This window comes from Carcharhinus amblyrhynchos, chromosome 9, assembly GCF_965287045.1.
Source record: "Carcharhinus amblyrhynchos chromosome 9, sCarAmb.v2.hapA, whole genome shotgun sequence".
In the NCBI taxonomy this organism is placed as follows: domain Eukaryota; kingdom Metazoa; phylum Chordata; class Chondrichthyes; order Carcharhiniformes; family Carcharhinidae; genus Carcharhinus; species Carcharhinus amblyrhynchos.
In genome coordinates this window covers 63,884,695-63,903,321 of record NC_137332.1, presented here as the reverse complement: position 1 = coordinate 63,903,321, position 18,627 = coordinate 63,884,695, and the positions used below count along the sequence as shown (strand labels likewise).

Sequence of the window (18,627 nt, the reverse complement as noted above, 5' to 3'; positions counted from 1 at the left end):
TTGTCTCCGCAATGTAATGTTTTTTTAATACCCCAGTATAATCTGCTTTAAGATGCAGGACTCTGCTGGCAGATTGGCTCACACAATATCTGACAAGTTTTGGTCCTTGTAACATTGCAGTGTGCAAATGAGGTTTCCAAAACAAATGTAAATCTTCAGGATATGGATAGGGATTCTGAATAAGGTGCCCCAATCATTGGTGATGGGGGAACCGTGGGGTGGGAGTTGCACTTTGAACATTGGCTTTGAAAGGGGATGCTTTTGTGTATGCGTGGCCCCAGGCAGGCAGGCATTGGTGCTGGATGGTACTATGCTGGGGGTGCGGGCAGAGCTACACGGCATTGGTGTTGAAATCACTGCTGTTTCTAATCTATATTAATGTAAGTTGGAAAATGTCCCTAACATCTCACTTGGAACAATAGAAGACTCAAAGAATGAAACCCAGAAATTGAATAAAATGTTCAGACTTGCTGTTCAGATTCATATATGCCTAATGGCAAAGTGCCTGTTGGATGGTACCCCCTATGTGAGGGTTTATCTTGCAGAATGGAAGTAAAGAAATAATTTGCACCATTTAGTGACAGAACATGACCGCTTGCCTTATTATTGCCTGTGCGTGTAAAGATATGGTAGAGGTAAGCAAAAGCAAAAGTATACTTACAGGAAGGAACGAGGAAACAAAGCAAAAATGGGAAGAAAAACTGAAGGAGAAAGAAAGCTTAAACATGATCTTTTTTCCCTCTAGCAATGCAAGGAACTTTTAGCTTCCATCCATCGTGCTTTCTGAACTGTTGTGTGCCATCTTTACACGTGAAATACTTGCTGGGATAGGCTTTTATTTTGTCTCCGGTTTCAGATATTGACCTGTGATTGGCTGATTCCTCTGCATGGCTTACTGCAGTTGTGTTGATGAGTTGTCTTTCTGTAGCTCTACCTGTCCACGGCTCCTGAAGAGTAGTTTCTTTGCTTGAATTGAACGTCTACTAAAATGGTAGTAACTTCACTTGGGGATATTAATGAAGGATGCCATGTATGTTTTAAGGATAAGGATGAATTGTGGTTTTGTTACTATATTATTGTATTAACAATATCAGAGCAGGTCATTTACTCCCTCGAGCCAGTTCCACCATATGGTTAGATCATAACCGATCTGTGACATCATTCCACATACCCAGATTTGCCCCAAATTCCCTGGTAGCGTTGGCTAACAAAAATCTGATTTTTAAAATTCACAATTCAAGCATCGGTTGCTATTTGCAGAAGAGTTCTGAACTTTTATATCACTTGTCATGAAGTATTTCCTAATATACTTTCTTAAAGGACATTGCTATGATTTTGGTACAGACTGAAAATGTTTTCATTCTGTTTTGGTTTGTAAAGCCCAAGTGTTTACTAAAAGAATGAACAAAGAACAAAAACAGGCCCTTCAGCCCAGCGAGCCCGTGCCACTATTTTAACATTACCAGTCTCCCCCCCCCCCCCCCCCCCACACTCCACCCATGACCCTTATCTATTGTTTTATGGCATTCCACATTGAGGGAAGCTAATTTAGGGACAATTTATTACTTTCAATCAGCCTAATAGCACATCTTTGGGGTGTGGCAAGAAACCGGAGCTCCCAGAGAAAACCCATGCAAGCATGGGGAGAATGCGCATACTCCCACAGACACTGGCCCAAATCCATGTGTCTGCAAACAGTGATAGTTACTGAGCTGTTGTGTTGCCCAGCATCTGGTCCAGTTTAAGCACACACTAATGACATGAAGCACTAGGCTACTCTCGAACATTCGAGAGCAGCCCAAGTACAATCATTGCATGTATGCCCCTCATTGGACAACAAGGCGGACCGACTTAAAACCTGTGAATTAAAAGAGAAAAACATTATTATCATACCACATCCTTTTACATTACCAGGGACATCCCAATGCTAACCTTATTTAAAACAATCTCCTATATCCTCCCATCCCCAACCCATTCGTGCTTGTCTAAGTTACTCTTAAACAACTCCAGCATGCCTGCCTCCACCACCTTACTTGGCAGAGCATTCCATACCCCCACTACCCACTGTGTGAGAAACCTCCCTCTAATATGTGTTGTACCTCTCCCCCCTCACCTTAAGCCCATGGCCCCTTGTACTGTGTGTCTCTAACATAGGAAATAGCTTACCTCTGTTTACTCTATCCATACCTTACATAATCTTATATACCTCTATTAGATCCCCCCTCAGTCGACGTGTTTCAAGGGAAAACAGCCACAATTTGCTCAATCTTTCCTCAAACCCAGTCCTTCCATACCAGACAACATCCTGGTAAACCTCCTCTGCACTCTTTCCAGAGTCTCCACGTCCTTCTGGTAGTAAGGCGACCAGAACTGGACGCAGTACCCTAAATGCGGCCTAACCAACATTCTATACAACTGCAACATTAGACTCCAGCTCTTATATTCTATACCCCTTCCTATAAAGGCTTTCTTCACAACCTTCTCCACTTGTACTCCACTTGTGCAGTTGCACCCCCAGGTCTCACTGCGTTTCTGTACTCTTTATAGGCTTACCCTTTATCATATAACTCCCCCCTACCTTATTCCGGCCAAAATGCATCACCTCACATTTATCCGGATTAAATTCCATTTGCCATATATCTGCCAAATATACCAGCCTATCAATATCCCGTTGTATTTGCCAGACACTGCTCCTCACTGCCTGCCAATCCAGCCATCTTGGTGTCATCTGCAAATTTGCTGATCACACCAACCACTTACTCCCTCTTCCAAGTCATTTATGTATACTACAAAGAGAAGAGGTCCCAGTACTGAGCCCTGCGGCACACCACTAGTGACAGATCTCCAGCTAGAAAAGGACCCCTCCGCTACTACTCTCTGTCTCCTCTTAGCAAGCCAGTTCTCAACCCATCTAGATACCTGGCCTTGTATCCCATGAGCCTTAATCTTTTCTACCAACCTACCATGAGGGACTTTGTCAAACGCCTTACTGAAATCCATATAGACGACATCAATGGCTCGTCCTTCATCGACCGTTTTTGTCACCTCCTCAAAAAATTCTACTAGATTCGTAAGGCAAGACTTCCCCTTTACAAAGCCATGCTGCGTATCCTTAATCAGATCGCAACGCTCTAAGCGGTCATACATCCTATCCCTAAGAATAGTCTCCATCAACTTGCCTATCACTGACGTCAAACTCACCAGCCTATAGTTACCCGGGTTATCCCGCCTACCCTTTTTAAACAACGGTACCACGTTCGCTGTCCTCCAGTCCTCTGGGACCTCACCTGTGTCCAAAGAAGAGACAAAGATTCGCGTCAGAGGCCCTGCAATCTCATCTCTCACCTCCCTAAGCAGCCTAGGATAAATGCCATCAGGCCCTGGAGATTTATCAGTTTTAATGCTACCTAAAAGCCCTAACATTTCTTCCCTTGTAATCGATAGTTCCTTCAATTGGTCTAAAGCTCCCTCGAAGACCGTACCAGACATCAAGCCCCTCTCCTCCGTGAATACCGACGCAAAGTATTCATTCAGGATCTCCCCCATTCCCTCGGACTCCAAGCACAATTCCCCTCCTCTGTCCCTGAGGGGACCGATTTTTTTTTTCCCCTAGCCACCCTTTGGTTCCTGACATAGGAGTAAAACGCCTTTGGATTTTCCTTAATCCTACCTGCCAAAGCCATTTCATGCCCCCTTTTTGCCCTCCTAACTCCCCTTTTGAGATCCCTCCTACTCTCTCTGTACTCCTCCAACGCTCTCTCCGTTCCCAGTTGCTTAGACCTGACATACACCTCTCGTTTCTTCCTGACCAGATCCTCAATATCTCTAGTAGTCCACGGCTCTCTAATCCTGCCTTTCCCATCCTTCCTCCTAACCGGCACATGCCTTTCCTGCACCCATTTCAGTTTTCCCTTGAAAGACTCCCACGTGCCGAACGTGGACTTGCCCTCCAACAGCCTTTCCCAGTCTGTATTCCTAAGCTCCTGCCTAATCTGGCTGTATCTAGCCTTCCCTCAATTTAGCACCCTCCCCTTGGGACAGCACTCATCTTTTTCCATTCGTATCCTAAAGTAGACAGAGTTGTGGTCACTATTAGCCACATGTTCACCTACTGCAACCTCAACACCTGACCCGGCTCATTGCCCAGAACTAAATCCAGTATAGCCCCCTCTCTAGTTGGGCTATCTACATACTGCTCCAAGGACCCTTCCAATACCCATCTTACAAATTCCTCCCTGTCCGAACCCCTGGCTCTAGGCACCTTCCAATCCACCCCAGAGAGATTAAAATCTCCCACTACAACCACCCTGTTCTTCCTACACTTATCCGAAATGTCTCTACACATACCCTCTTCCACTGCCCTCGGGCTTTCGGGCGGCCTGTAGTACACCCCTAGCATAGAATCGCTCCCTTCCTATTCCTCAACTCCACCCACAGAGTCTCAATTCCTCACCCCTCTATATTATCCTCCCTCTGCACCGCTGTGATGTGCTCCCTAACTAACAGCACCACTCCCCCTCCTTTTTTCGACCCTCCCCTGTCATGCCTAAAACACTTATACCCAGGAATATTTAGTTGCCAGTCCTGCCCTTCCTTTAACCACGTCTCTGTCACTGCCGCCACGTCTAAATTCCTCGCAAACATTAAGGCCTTAAGTTCATCCATCTTAGCCATCACACTCCGCATTAAAACAGATGCACTGAAGCCACAATGTTCGTGGTTTAAAACAAAAGAATTTTACCATTCAAAAATCAAAGAACATGAATACCAAGCTGATCATGTTAAAGATATTAACAGTACAGTGAATGCAGTCACTTACTCTCTAAACCAAACTTCCTAACTCTTTTTTTGCTGTACCTATTTGGTTTACACCCCCAAAAAATGAAGTCAGATGCTTAACAGAAATTGCGAAATTAGCCATTTATTTTGAGTAACATTTTGAAGATTTGTACAAGGGCTGAAATTTGTTGGGCTTTCCACTCCTTGCAAGGTTTCCCTTCAAATCTTGCTGAACCATAGGAAGATTGTTGATTTACCCATTCAACAAAGATATTGCTAGCATCTTAAGTGTAGCCACCTGGGGTCAGGACTCTCCTGATTCTCGTGTTCTTTAACTCTGGGGTATTACATCCTTGCACACAGACTCACTCTCGCTCTCTTTTCTCAGCTTGGCTATCCTAGAAGTCTAATTCACAGTTTGTATAGTCCTTCGGATAACCAGAGTTTTGAAAATCCTTTGAGCCAATAACCAGAATTTCAACTGAATTCTGCTGAATTAAGCGTTCTTGGCTCAGCAGCCAAATTGTTCTAAACGAAAACCCTGCTCAAGACCAAAGCCCCATCACTCAATCTAGTCATCTCTATAATTAACTTTGTGTCGGTCTCATTTCTGTCGTTTTTTCCTAGGTAACATGGTCACATGACCATATACTGGAAAACAAGTGCTTTACCAGAAATCATCTCCTTTAAAAAAAACCGTCCTGAAAGCTAGAACATAATGGGCTGTAACTTATGAGCTTCAGGGCAGGGTAACAGTCGGATAACCCAGAGATATGCTGGGAAGTTCCCAAGTAGGTTTTCTTAATAATTGCATGGTAAACTAGCCTTGGGCAATTGCCCTACACTGTGAAACATCTGAAAATATGAATTAAATTGCTAACTTTGCATGTTTCCTACTGACTGTGTGACATCAGGAGTTACACAGAGAAAAATTATACAGCTTAAAACCATTTCTCACCTTTCAACTAATGTACAGACCCAGAACAGCTCAACCATCCCCACCCATGGGATTTTTCTCCTTTTGCTCCCCCCCCCCCCCCACTTCCCTGAGGGATGCTTCCTCACTGTTAATGCCCCCACCCCCCATTCTCCACACTTCTTCTCCCCTGCACCCCCCCTTCCCCCCCCCCCACTGTTATGTGTAGACAAGCTATTTTGAAATTGAGACAAACAAAATTGATTGAAATTTATCCCTGTCAAAGTTGAATGAGCAAATAACGGCACAAATTCAGAGGGATTTGAATGGTTTATGAAGTTGGACTGACAAGATATTGATTGCAATGGATTAAATGTGAAATGAAGGTAACAAGAAATAGAAATACCAGTTGATCGAATTTGAATGTAGAGCATAATTGGGCCAGCCTCATTTAGGTTGTAATAATATTCATCTGATGACAGTACTTTTCAAATTTTTGAATGATAATGACATCATCATGGGGTCCTGCTTGATTTTCTTTGGTTTTACTTATTTTAGGGCGGCATAGTGGCACATTACTGCCTCATAATGCCAGGGATCTGGGCTCAATTCCCAGCTTGGGTCACTGCCTGAGCGGAGTGTACACGTTCTCTGTGTCTGCGTGAGTTTCCTCTGAGTGCACTGCTTTTCTCCCACAGTCCAAAAGACATGCTAGTTCAATGCATTGGCTATGCTAAATTTTCCCTCAGTGTACCTGAACAGGCACTGGAGTGTAGCGACTCGGGGATATTCACAATAACTTAATTGCAGCGTTAATGTAAACCTACTTGTGATACAAATAAATAAACATTAAAACTTTATTTATTGAATAGTTTATTATCAAGAGATTTCATTGGTGGTTATTAATCCATGCTGGGTACATAGTGCATGGCCTGTGGGAGAAATGAGCTTAATGAGACACATCAACTTTTTGTACTCCATGCTTGGTTATGCATGTTTTCGGTTTGTCATTTTAAACCAATATGGAGAGTGAAAATAAACCAGATGTATACCTAGTGACGGTAGTTGCCTTTTTGCCTTCAACTGAGACTGTATTCCCAAAAAGAGAGTTTGTTGTATTTTGATGCAAGTATTTCAACTGTTGTCCATTTATTTATTTAGTTGTATCTTTATACAATATGAAAATTATTCAGCATGAGAATTGCAATCCTAATGTGTTGTATGTATATTTGTTTTTTTGACTTGAGAATTCAAGTTTGGTTTATAATTAAGGATATTATAGATTTTAATACTATAAACTAGTACTAATTTGGATTCATAGTGATATCCATATTTTCACAGCATTTTAAAAAACAGAAGCGGCTGATTCCAGAAAGAACAATATGGAAGTATTTTGTTCAACTCTGCAGTGCCTTGGAACACATGCATTCTCGACGAGTCATGCACAGAGGTAACATCGATCGCCATCACCGATTCAGAAACGAAACTTTCCATTTGCCTTATTTTCTGAATGGATTTGTTTTGAACATATATTAGAATCAGTTCTCTGTAAGTAAGCGACTCAGGATAGTAAGAAGATACCAATATGTTCAGTCAACTACCATGAGTCATACAGTATAGGCAGAGTTAAGAATTAAGTCCAGTTGAGTAGAAATTAAAGAACTTGAGGATAAAGAGGGAGTTTTTGAATGAATTAATGAATTTCGAAATCATCCACTTATTTACAGAACATTTGGGTGCCATTGTGTTGTTCATGTTAAGTCAGAATATGAGCCTAGAATTCTCTCATGGCGATTTTGTTAAGTAACACTTAACTAGCATGAATTGATCAATGTATTGATCCTCAAAGAATGCAATTTATCTTGTCATGCAACAAAAAAGCCTCTTTTTCAAAGTACAATATAAAATTACCAAACAAAAGGCATTGTTTCCTGAATTGGTTTTGAAATGTGCGGGCATAGTCAGAGGATTGATCTTTGGAACATTGTTCTATCAGTTTGTTCAGTGGAAGCTATCATTTGGTGGTAGCTAAGTGAACTAAAAAAGTTGCTCAACTCATACAGTTGCACAGCTTTAAGATTGATGTAAAGTTGTTAAAGGGTTGTCAAGCTGTCTTATTTCTAGCTGCTTTCTCCACAGGCATTGTTGCATGCAAAGTTAATATGCCATTGATCATAAGGATTATTTAGTTAAAAAGGCTGATAATTACTGCTAATTTTGTTCAAGCCTCGTAGTCAACAATAGTAATTTAAAAATATACCGCTGACATTTAGCTGTGGATCACATTTTAGGTAGAAAATTTGAGGTTTTTCTATCTATTGATTTAGATATTACATCTGTTAGTGGTGCTTTCTTGAAATTGGATCCACACCACCAAGATCAAAGTTATTTATGAGATTTATAAAACTCTCAGGAAAATTGCATCAACTTTAATTTTTATCCATCATTTGACATTCATCATGGTGAAGTGCTTCAAAAGATTAGACATGGCACAAATCAATTCTGGCCTCCCAGACTGCCTGGAATCACGACAGTTCCCCATATCGCTGCAACAGGTCCACAGGAAACACCATCTACTTGGCCCTACACTCAACCCTGTAACACATAAGTTACAAAGACAACAATGTCAGACTCCTCTTTATAGACTACAGCTCAGCCTTCAACACCATTATTTCCAAACTTTGTGGCCTTGGGCTTGGCTCCTCCCTCTGCGATTTGATCTGAGACTTCCTAATCCACAGACCATAATCAGTAATGATAGGCAACAGCACCTTCTCCATAATCATTCTCAACACTGTTGCCTCACAAGGCTGTCTCCTCAGCCCCTTACTATACTCCTTATACACCGATGACTGTATGGCCAAATTCCCTTCCAATTCGATTTTCAAGTTTGCTGATGACACCACCATAGTGTGTCGGATCTCAAATAATGACGAGATGGAGTACAGGAAAAAGATAGAGAATCTGGTGAATTGGTATGACAATGACAATCTCTCCCTCAGTGTCAAAAAAATGAAGATGATAGCATCGACTTCATGAAGCATAGTAAAGGACATGCTCCTGCCTACATCAGTGGAGACAAAGTAGAAATAGTTGAAAGTATCAAATTTTTAGGTGTTCAGATCATCAACAACCTGTTTTGGTCCCCCCATGCCGATACTGTAGTTAAGAAAGCCCACCAACACATCTACTTAGGAGGCTAAAGAAATTCTTACAGATGCACCATAGAAAGCGTTCTTTCTTGTCATTTCACATCTTGATATGGACCCTCCTCAGTAAACCAGAGGGTCATGAACGAAGCCCCGTGCATCACTCAAACCAGTCTCCCATCCATTGACACTGTCTACACTTCCTGCTGCCTTGGCAAAGCAGCCAGCATAATCAAGGACCCCATGCACCCTGGACATATTCTTTTCCACCATCTTCCGTCAGGAAAAAGATACAAAAGTCTGAGGTCACAAACCAACTGGCTCAAAAAGCTTCTTCCTTGCTGCTGTCAGACTTTTGAATGGATCTATCTCATATTAAGTTGATCTTTCTCTGCACCCTAGCTATGACTAATGCTCCATTCTGCCCTCCTGCCCTTTATGTACGGTATGTTTTGTCTGTGTAGCACGCAAGAAACAATATTTTTCACTGGACATACGACAATAAATTTTGGATGCTTGTGTTGTCATGTGGCTGATCTCTTTAAGGGGGGGCTTTAAGTGACGACTAGGTTAAAAATGTTTGTGAATAGGGTTCCTCTTGAATTCATGAGGTCATGCAATATGCACATATTACAAAAAAATTACACTACTTCCCAGTCAGTAGCTTTCCATTGATTCAAAGGTCTGGATTTCTCGTGATTGTTTTCCTGATGTTGATCATATGCTAATTTGGATGGATAGGCAAGCATTCAGAAGTGGCATGTGTGAGCTCCACAAGATTGCCAAAGCCAGGGAAGTGAAACACCTTAAAAACTGTGCTCCTCCTGGCCTATGGGTCATCGTTTTTTGGTCACTGACACCATGGTCTCTTGAAACTAGAATCACAGCACATGTTGTAGACGTGTGAAACTCTTTTTTGATAAGTTCCTCACCTCGTTCTGTTGTTCTTGTGTGTCTTTTCCATTTTGGAGGGATATGGTGAGTGACATTGGTTTTGTGTGGAAGGCATCTGACCTGTGATCTGTTGTGGCTCAGATTGAGAGAAAGCAATAGGAGGTGCTGCATGATGCTTGCTGCTGCAGCTGTATGTTGGATTTTGGGACTGCTGTTAGTCAGAAGAATCACAAGATTACCTCTTCTATTGCTGCTTCCTATTTCTCCTTTGCAACTCTGTCTCATGCTTTTGGTGGGCTGATCTACTGTACAGTACTGAGGGAATGCTGCACTCTATAAGATGCTGTTTTTTTGAGATTTTAAATCAGCTGCATCGTTTCTCTAAGTTGGACATATAAATCACCCTAGCCCTGTTCAAAGTAGAAGATGGACTGCTACCTGAAGTCCTGGCTAATTTTAATCTTCCGGCCAGCGTTACTAAAACAAATTATCTGGTCATTCTCGTGTTGCTATTAATGGGAGCTCACTATGCACACGTGGACAGTCGTGTTTCCTAAATTGCAGCAGAAACAACACTGTGTGAAGAACTTTGAGACATCCTGAGCTCATGAGATATGTTGTATTAATGCATATTCATTCATCACTCCTCCACACTGCCATTCCTCATTCTCTCAACCCTCTTCCCCATTTTCTTCCTACATGGCTTGACATTGCTCTGTCGGTTTCACCTAATCTGCATTCCTTGGTGATCCGGCCAAATTCCCTGATCCCTCATCCCAAGTTCCTCTTCACTGTTCCCTTGTGTCTGGTACTCATTTCCCTAATTCTTTAACCCTAGTTTTTGTTCTGTCTCCTTCATTCCTTCCTAAGCTCCTCCTCAACTTCCTTTCCTACTTAAATGATGTGCACCTTATCAAAGTTAAAATTCTTGTGTAAGAGGGTGGAAATAAATCATCTCTTCAGAATGCCAAGCACTTAAGTATTTGTCCTAATTAGTTCTGAGATCATTGGCTGTACTGTTACAAGTTGAAAATAGTGGATAATTAATGGATTGTGTTACTGAGGTCAATCCTTCTGTGAAAGAGCCCACAAATGTAAGTTATGGTCTGATGGTCTAAAGCTCCTTTGCAATTGCTTCTTTGATATGTCCCAATTTTACTGCTCAGATTGAAGCTAATTTGTTCTTCAGCTGTGCTTATTTGTTTTAGTTCTTTCTTGTTTATCATTGACAATTTAAATTAAACCTTGAAATAAAAGCAAAAACCTGCAGACTCTGGAAATATGAATGAAAACAGAAAATGCTGGGGAAAAAATCAGCCCATCTGGCAGCATTTGTGGTGAGAGAAACAGAGTTCAGAGTCCAATAAGACTCTCTTCAAACCCTCATTTTATTTATAAGGAGTATGGAAGACAGTTGGTAAAACATGTCAGGCCAGGGTTGTCTTAGCAACAATAATGATTGTCAGATTTCTGCTGTGCCTATAACTCTCCTATACTTGATGCTACTGTACATTTCTTTGGCTTTCATGGAAATGTGCAGCATCCCTCTCCTGCCCCTCCCGCCCCAGCTGAAGCATCAATGGATAGTCTGATCGACTTGGAGCAGTAGTTGGGTTGGATGAACAAGGGCAGTGATTAGGAATCAGTAGCTTAGTTACCCAGGTATTAAACTATACTTTCATCTGTCTAAAGGTAACTATCCAGTTAAGTACCCTGCAACTGTCTGAAGTTTCCAACTCAGGGAGGTGCTGAGGAGTTGGGGAATTGCCTACCAGAAGCTGAAACTTTCCAGTAATTCCCACATTGGAAGTCCTGACACGTGGACCACTGGGTCCCAACATGTAGCTTCAGTCATATACCCAGTTTCTGACAATCTGGTCAGAAATCAGAAGATTTGACCTATAAAGTTGATTTTTTTTCCATCCATTGTCAAATCTATTCTAACTGCAACCACGATGTACAACTATCAACTTGAGATCAAATAAATGAAACAGTATTTACTCTACATATAAGTACAATCAGAAGTACCTCAACCTGTTCTATAGATGCCAGTTTTGGTATTTCAGTGATGCCATATGCATTTGTTTACAAATGACTATATAATTCAATACCTGGCAAAATCTTGTGCTTTTCCAAGGTGGGAAGGAAACGTGAAGAATGAATAAACGTTTTTGCACTCATGTAAACTCTAGCAACTATTTATAGAACCACAAGGTCAGAAGTTTGGGAATTGCATTGTTACTAACGTGGTGGAGAATGATTTGACAGAACATTGAGAGAATCCATGGTTTCCACAATTTTATTGTCTCGTGAGTTAACCATTGTTGGCCTGTTTTTTGGTTTTACATGGTGTTTGGGAAAGACTTGGATTATATCCCTGTCTTGAACTCAATTGCTGGATCTCAGTTTAAGCAGCAGTTGGGAGAAGAAAAAGAAACAAGGCACCCTTGGATGTCTGTGGAAGTATACTTAGCACCATAAATGCCTTGTCCTCCAGAGATAAGGCAAGAACATGTAAGAATAAGAGGCAAATAATTTTGAGGGATTTTGAGACCAATTTTATTTCTTCAAAAACTGCTAAACTACTGTCTCATCTGTTAAATTAGAAAGTGAGATAGAAACGTATTTGATTCTGTTTAATTCAGAATTAATAGAGAATTTGATTTTCCATTTTGCTAATATTGGGAAGCAAAAGTATTTTTTATTTCATTTGAATGACTGAGTTTTAAGACCATATTAAGTTGTTTAGAAAATATTTCAATTTGTCATAAAGTGTAAATACTTAACATTTATTTACATATGTTTTGTTCCCTTGCAGATATCAAACCCGCGAATGTGTTCATTACAGCAACAGGGGTAGTAAAGCTGGGAGACCTTGGATTAGGTAGATTCTTTAGTTCGAAAACTACAGCAGCACATTCTTTAGGTGAGCAATCCTGCACAACATGAAACCATCTAATTACAGAAGCGGGATGCATTTCATTAAGAGTGTGACCAAAACCATATGTCTGTTGTAAACATGCAAGCAGCAAAGGCATGCTCCCTAACCAAAATTGGGTGTATCTATTTCCTTGTGCAGTTAGGGGGGGTTTCCTGTTTCTTTGACCTTTGCCATAACACAGGGTATGTCTGGAAGTAACAAGTCCAATTTTGCTACTGATACAGAACTCTGATTACGCAACAGTGTAATAAAGACCAAAGAGTTTATGATGAATAGACTGCTTCAAGGCGACATGCTGAGCTGACCCATTGATCCTTTCAAGGGTTTATAATGCAGAAAACTTTGAACAATCAGACAGCTATTTTTCTTTATTACATTGCTACCTTATTTTGTAGTTTGTGTTGGTTAAGGCATAGCTCAACTGATCATTTTAATCTTTTTCTAAGCTAATATTTTATCCAAAGAGTTGACTGCAGATTAAAAAAAACTGTTACCTTTCAGCAGCCTTAATTGAAATAGGATTTCAGTGGGCATGACATTCATTTACTTAGAACAGTTGGGGACACAAATATACACCGAAAAACTCCATCCTTGTTCATGGCTGGGATTCTCTGATGCCACTCAAGTGAATGGGGTTTTGACTAGAACACCAAAATCTCCGTTTTTGATTGCAATGGGGTAGGAACAGACAAGATTGGAAACTCCTACCTACAATTTTGGAGAAACTGTTTCTCAAATTGCCATTCTATCTCAAGCCAGTATTTTCCAGACAATGGAATTCATTGGCTATTTCATAGAATAGGTTTATATAGTAGCTGCAGCATACAAAGAGGCCATTTGCACCATTGAGTCAGTGCTGGCTGTCAGCAAGACCGATATAGCTAGTGCTGTCCTTTACACAGAGCCTTGCAAATCTTTTCCCTTCAGGTACCCATCTAATGGAGAGACAGGCTAGAATCTGCCTCAGCGATTCTTTTAGGGGATGCATTTCAAATCATCATCACTTGCTACATAAATAGGTTTTACAAAAGAAATAGTGCAGCCCCTCGAGCCTGCATTGTTACTGAATACAACAATGACTTACCTTGTGCCTAGTCACCTGGATTGCTCGTATCACACACATGAATAAAAGACAATCCATGTTAGCCTTTGAATATATTCAACGATACAGCACCCACAAAAAAAAAACCAATCCGCTGGGATGGAGAATTCCAAAGATTAACAACCCTCTGAGTGAAGAAATTTCTCCTCATCTCAGTCCTATGTGATCAATGACTTGAATCCTGAGACTGTGTTCTTAGGAAACATCCTCTCAATGTCAATCCCATCATGCCACTTGAGAATCTTTGTTTCGATGAGAACACACCTCATTCTTCTAATTTACAGGGAGTATAGACCCAATTTACTGGGCTTCTCATCATGTGAAACAATTGCATCAATCTTTATTCTTCCCCGTTCAAAGCAAGTATGTCCGTTCTTAAAAATGGAGACCAAAACTGCACACACTGTTCCAGGCATGGCCTCACCCATGCTCTATACAATTACCCACATTTCCTACGTTGCAACAGTGGCTATATATCAACAGTGTTTCATTCACTGTCAAGTATTGAGATCTCCAGTGAGCTTGTAAAATTCTAAGTCAAGATATGTCTTTTTCCCTTTCTGTCTCTGAGCCCTGTTAAACGTTTGACTTTGAGCTTGAAGGTGAGGTTGAGCCAAGAGACATAATTGTGCCTGGCTTCTGCCTTGTTCTTCTGGATTCTGCAACGCTTCGTGCAGACTAAGGACTTCTGTGTCCTTATTTCTTATCACCCACTATAAGAGCACCTGTTCAGGAAAAGGGCAGGATGCAGTGCAGCTTTACTATTGTTTTAGATTTTGCCAGATCAGCATCTTTGATCTTCCTTAAGGCCTACATACTGCTATTTCCAGGTCCCTCAGCCCAGTAATGTATACACAACCTTGAAAAATTGAGACCCAGAGTCAATAATCTCAGGAGCAGGTTCAGGTACACCGTCTCTGGAATCTGACTTAAAATTATGTTACCACAAATGTAGCTATCTTTTATCATTATTCCTACATCCATGAATGATGATAAAAGGTAAGAAGTCTTGGATGCAGAACATGTGAAACCAGAAATAGAACAAGGCAGAAAGAAGGTAAGATCTGTTCCCTTGAAGTACTGGCACCTGCAGTGGGTTGTCGGAAATAGACTCAAGCTAACCATTAGATTTGAGACTGCTGCTTTGGATTTTGTGGTGTTGCCTTCTCTCTGGCTTGAATAGCCACTAGCTGCTCATGTTGGACAGGATTTCAACTGAGCCATAAAAAAATTTGCTCATAAAATAGAATGTCTCTTATGGAGTCAGTATTCAATGGACCAGAAGAGTTTTCACAGAATCATAGAATCCCTGCAGTATAAAAGAGGCTATTCAGCCATTGAATCTATACTGACAACAATCCCACCCAGGTCTTATTCCCATAACACATTTACCCTGCTAATCTCCCTGACACTTGGGTCAATTTACCATGGCCAATCAACGTAACCCGCACATCTTTGGACTGTAGGAAGAAACCGAAGAATCTGGAGGAAACCCGCGTAGAGACAGGAATAAAGTGCAAACTCTACACAGACAGCAACCTCAGGCTGGAATTGAACCAGGGTCCCTGGCACTGTGAAGCAGCAGTGCTTGCTACTGTGCTGCCCCAACTACAGTGCCTTCATTTCTTGGAGATCATATTTATGCATTTGTACACAACCTCATCTTGCCTTGCACTAATGTTTCAGCTTTCTTTAATGAAGTGGCTGTTCCGACATCTGAGATGTTTTCAACTACTGTCCAATTTGACTGCCAGTATCAGCAGTTAATGCTAGTTGCTGAATTAGCGCTCTCGAGTTCCGCACATAACTGGGTGCTGAGTCATGATCCCATTTATTACAGTGTCATAATGCTTCTCACTGAGCAGGACTTCAGACTTTTCATGAGATGATAGGTCTAAAAGTGCTGCACACAGGGAGGGCATTAGATTGCTAAAATCAAACCACTGTTTCAGCACATATTTTGAGGAGCACTAGACTTTGTGTCTGGCACTAGACGTCATGCTATAACATTGTAGCACTGGAAAATAATGGCAAGATGGCCAAAACGCTGTGGAAATTAATAATTTCTCAATCTCATCCTGAAATAATGAAAGTGAAATCCACAGTCTTAATGCCAATCAAATTCATGGTGCTAAGGTGATCTTTTCCCAGTTTGAAATTTTGTTATCCTTAGCACAGACACTGGAACTAACATAGAATTGCATGGTTTGATTATAAAATGTTAGCAGATTTTAGTTTATGAATGATAAATATGCTTTGTATTTGAGCATGTGGAGAGTCAACGCTGAACTTGCCTGCAAAGCAAAGCTCAAACAATTCAACAGCAATCAGTTTTGGAGGCCTGTTTTTGAGAGCAGATCAAAAGGTTGTATTATGTGCAGCTAGAACAGTGTTGTTAAAAAAGGGCCTTTTGTTTACATTTGTAGTTTTGGTATGGCATAGTATTCATGTGTTGCTTTATTGTTTTAGTAATAAATGTCTATTGTCTGCTCTATTGGGAACATTGGAACAAAGCCCGTTTGAGAGTTGTTTTGTCTGAACCTACATGACTTGGTGCTTTTTGGATTCTGTATAACAGAAGCCATTCTTCACTGTGTGAGAATTCTGCCTCTATCTTCAGCTTCTGTGTACAAGTTTCTGAGATTCCTAGGATTTTGTGTTTGTCATGATCAGGTTTTCATCCTTTTGCAGGAGGCTATTCTCTGTCTCCAGCAGGAAATGTAATCTTTTCCTCCATAACAACTTTGCCTCATGAGGTGTGTGAGCAACTCTAGGGAAATCAGATCAGGTAGCTTCCAGAAGGAAGCACAAATTGGGACACAACAGTAGTTAATAACAATGTCCTGATTCCTACACCAGTTTCCTTCATCAAAAAGTAGAAGCAGGTCAGTTGTCAGACATTCCACAGAAACCAGTTGCCTTCTGTAACGTTTTGTCATCCTCAAAACGACCTGCTTCTACCAGTTTATTTGAGAGTGTGTCATGAGTCCAAATTGTTTGGGGCACAATATACTGAAGACTTGAAGCATCATTTGAAATCATCAGTAAAGTCTCTGCAGTTTCAAAAACCAGAATTGGACAATAACTTTGTGATTATTCTGGACTCTTGCACATTAATATCTTTTAACTTGACAAATCAATAAAATATTAATTCACTCAAACGATTCTTGTGCAGCATTAGAGACAAAAGCCACTGTGGAATATTTTTCTTCATCTTGTAAAACATGATGGTACATTGCAGCCCACTATTGTGACATCAGTGGGGAAATAAGCCAAGCTTGATATAGAGCACTAAATTTGTAGGTAAGAAATGAATTAAAAGACTACACGTTCTGGGGATCTGAAATAAAACAGAAAAGGCTGGAGAAGCTCAGCAGCTCTAGTAGCATCTGTTTAGAAGAAAGCAGAGTTCATGTTTTGAGTCCATTGTGAGTCCTCTTTGAAGGGGTGTCATAATGGACTCAAAAAGTGAGCTCTGATTTTCTCTTCACAGAAGCTGTCAGATCTGCTGAATTTTACCAGCATTTTCTGATTTTATTAACAATAAACTATCTTGGGAGTAAAATAAAACAGTGATAGATCCTCAGACATGCAAAGCGCTTATCATTTTTCTCTTAGTTTAGAAATTGTAGCAGGTTAGACATCTTATTTATTATAGGTTCCTGCTAAGGTGCCAAACATTTTACATTGTTATCCATTATTTTGAGATTTAAAAGGGTGCATTTCTGTTGTGACTTTGCACTTCCATTTCATTTCAGTGGTCGTCTTGGCCTAGATCATTTGCTGTCACCAACAGTCATGCACTCAACTTAATTTACCTTTGTAGAAGATGTGTTAAATTATCTGAGCAATGTTTATGTACTTGGTTAGGTTTCCTGATTTCCCTAATTATTTTGTTATTTTCTCCCAAATCATTAAATTTGTCCCATCTTTGAACACCACCTATGTGCCCTGATTCTGCAGCTAAAGAAGCAATTTGTCAGTGCTGTAAGTTCAGCATTTGATTTCTAGTTTGTATCGCCTGGAACAGCCCTTCTAAATTTCAGAACTAAAACTTGCCTTGAAAATGCAGGGACTTCATACCCTACAGTTAATACTTGTGACCTAAAAGTTCACAGTCTGAAAAGTCACTCTTCATAGTTAATTTTATTTGACAGCTGTTATTTTCTAGAGTTTGTTATTTACTTGTCCTGAAGTCTTTCACAATTCCATTTTTTAGGTATCAAGTTTTTCAGTTGTATTCTATGTGCAAATTTATCAGATGAATCTGACATAACTATTTAATTATACCTGCGACTCGGAGCAAGAGATCATTTTATTTCTGAATAAAGAAATAATGTTTAGATAATGATCTTTGTTACTGGTATAACTCTTATGGACAGAATCTAACATCGAAATTTGCTTGGGTACTAAAATTAACTTCAATCCTAGAATTGCTGGCAAATGTTTGATGCTTCTTGTGATTCATTTTTCTGATCAGCTTGACTGTCAGTACCTTTCTGAAGCTACTTATGTGCATGCTGAAATATTTTCCCTGCCCCCTGCAGATTTTCCTGTGGATTCTCCACATCCACAAGCTTGCATGTTGTTCACTGCCAATTATTAGTATCATATTTTATGGTAACAAGAGGTGATTACTGTTGACCCCTTGCAGCTCAAATGGGCTAAATGCATCTTTATACGTAATAATTGCTTAAATGTGGCTTTGTACATTTATCCTTGACTTAAATTTTACTGTTGTTGGTGCCTCCAAATGATTGATTTAAAACTGGAAGTCCATAACTTTTAAATCAAGCCAGAACTGCATTACTGTCAGAGACTGTTCATTTGCTTTACTGAAGTTGAT

At 40.4% G+C, this 18,627-nt stretch overlaps 1 protein-coding gene across 5 annotated transcripts in view; it reads left to right on the top strand.

Annotated features, from left to right (window-relative positions):
• Positions 1-18,627, top strand: part of nek7 (NIMA-related kinase 7) — a 180,793-nt gene that overhangs the window by 130,198 nt on the left and 31,968 nt on the right. For all 5 annotated transcript variants that reach the window (XM_080195839.1, XM_080195842.1, XM_080195838.1 and 2 more), the window contains exons 7-8: positions 7,037-7,145; positions 12,557-12,664. In XM_080195839.1, the coding sequence (XP_080051965.1) occupies positions 7,037-7,145; positions 12,557-12,664 (217 nt within the window). The remainder of the gene's footprint in view (positions 1-7,036; positions 7,146-12,556; positions 12,665-18,627) is intronic.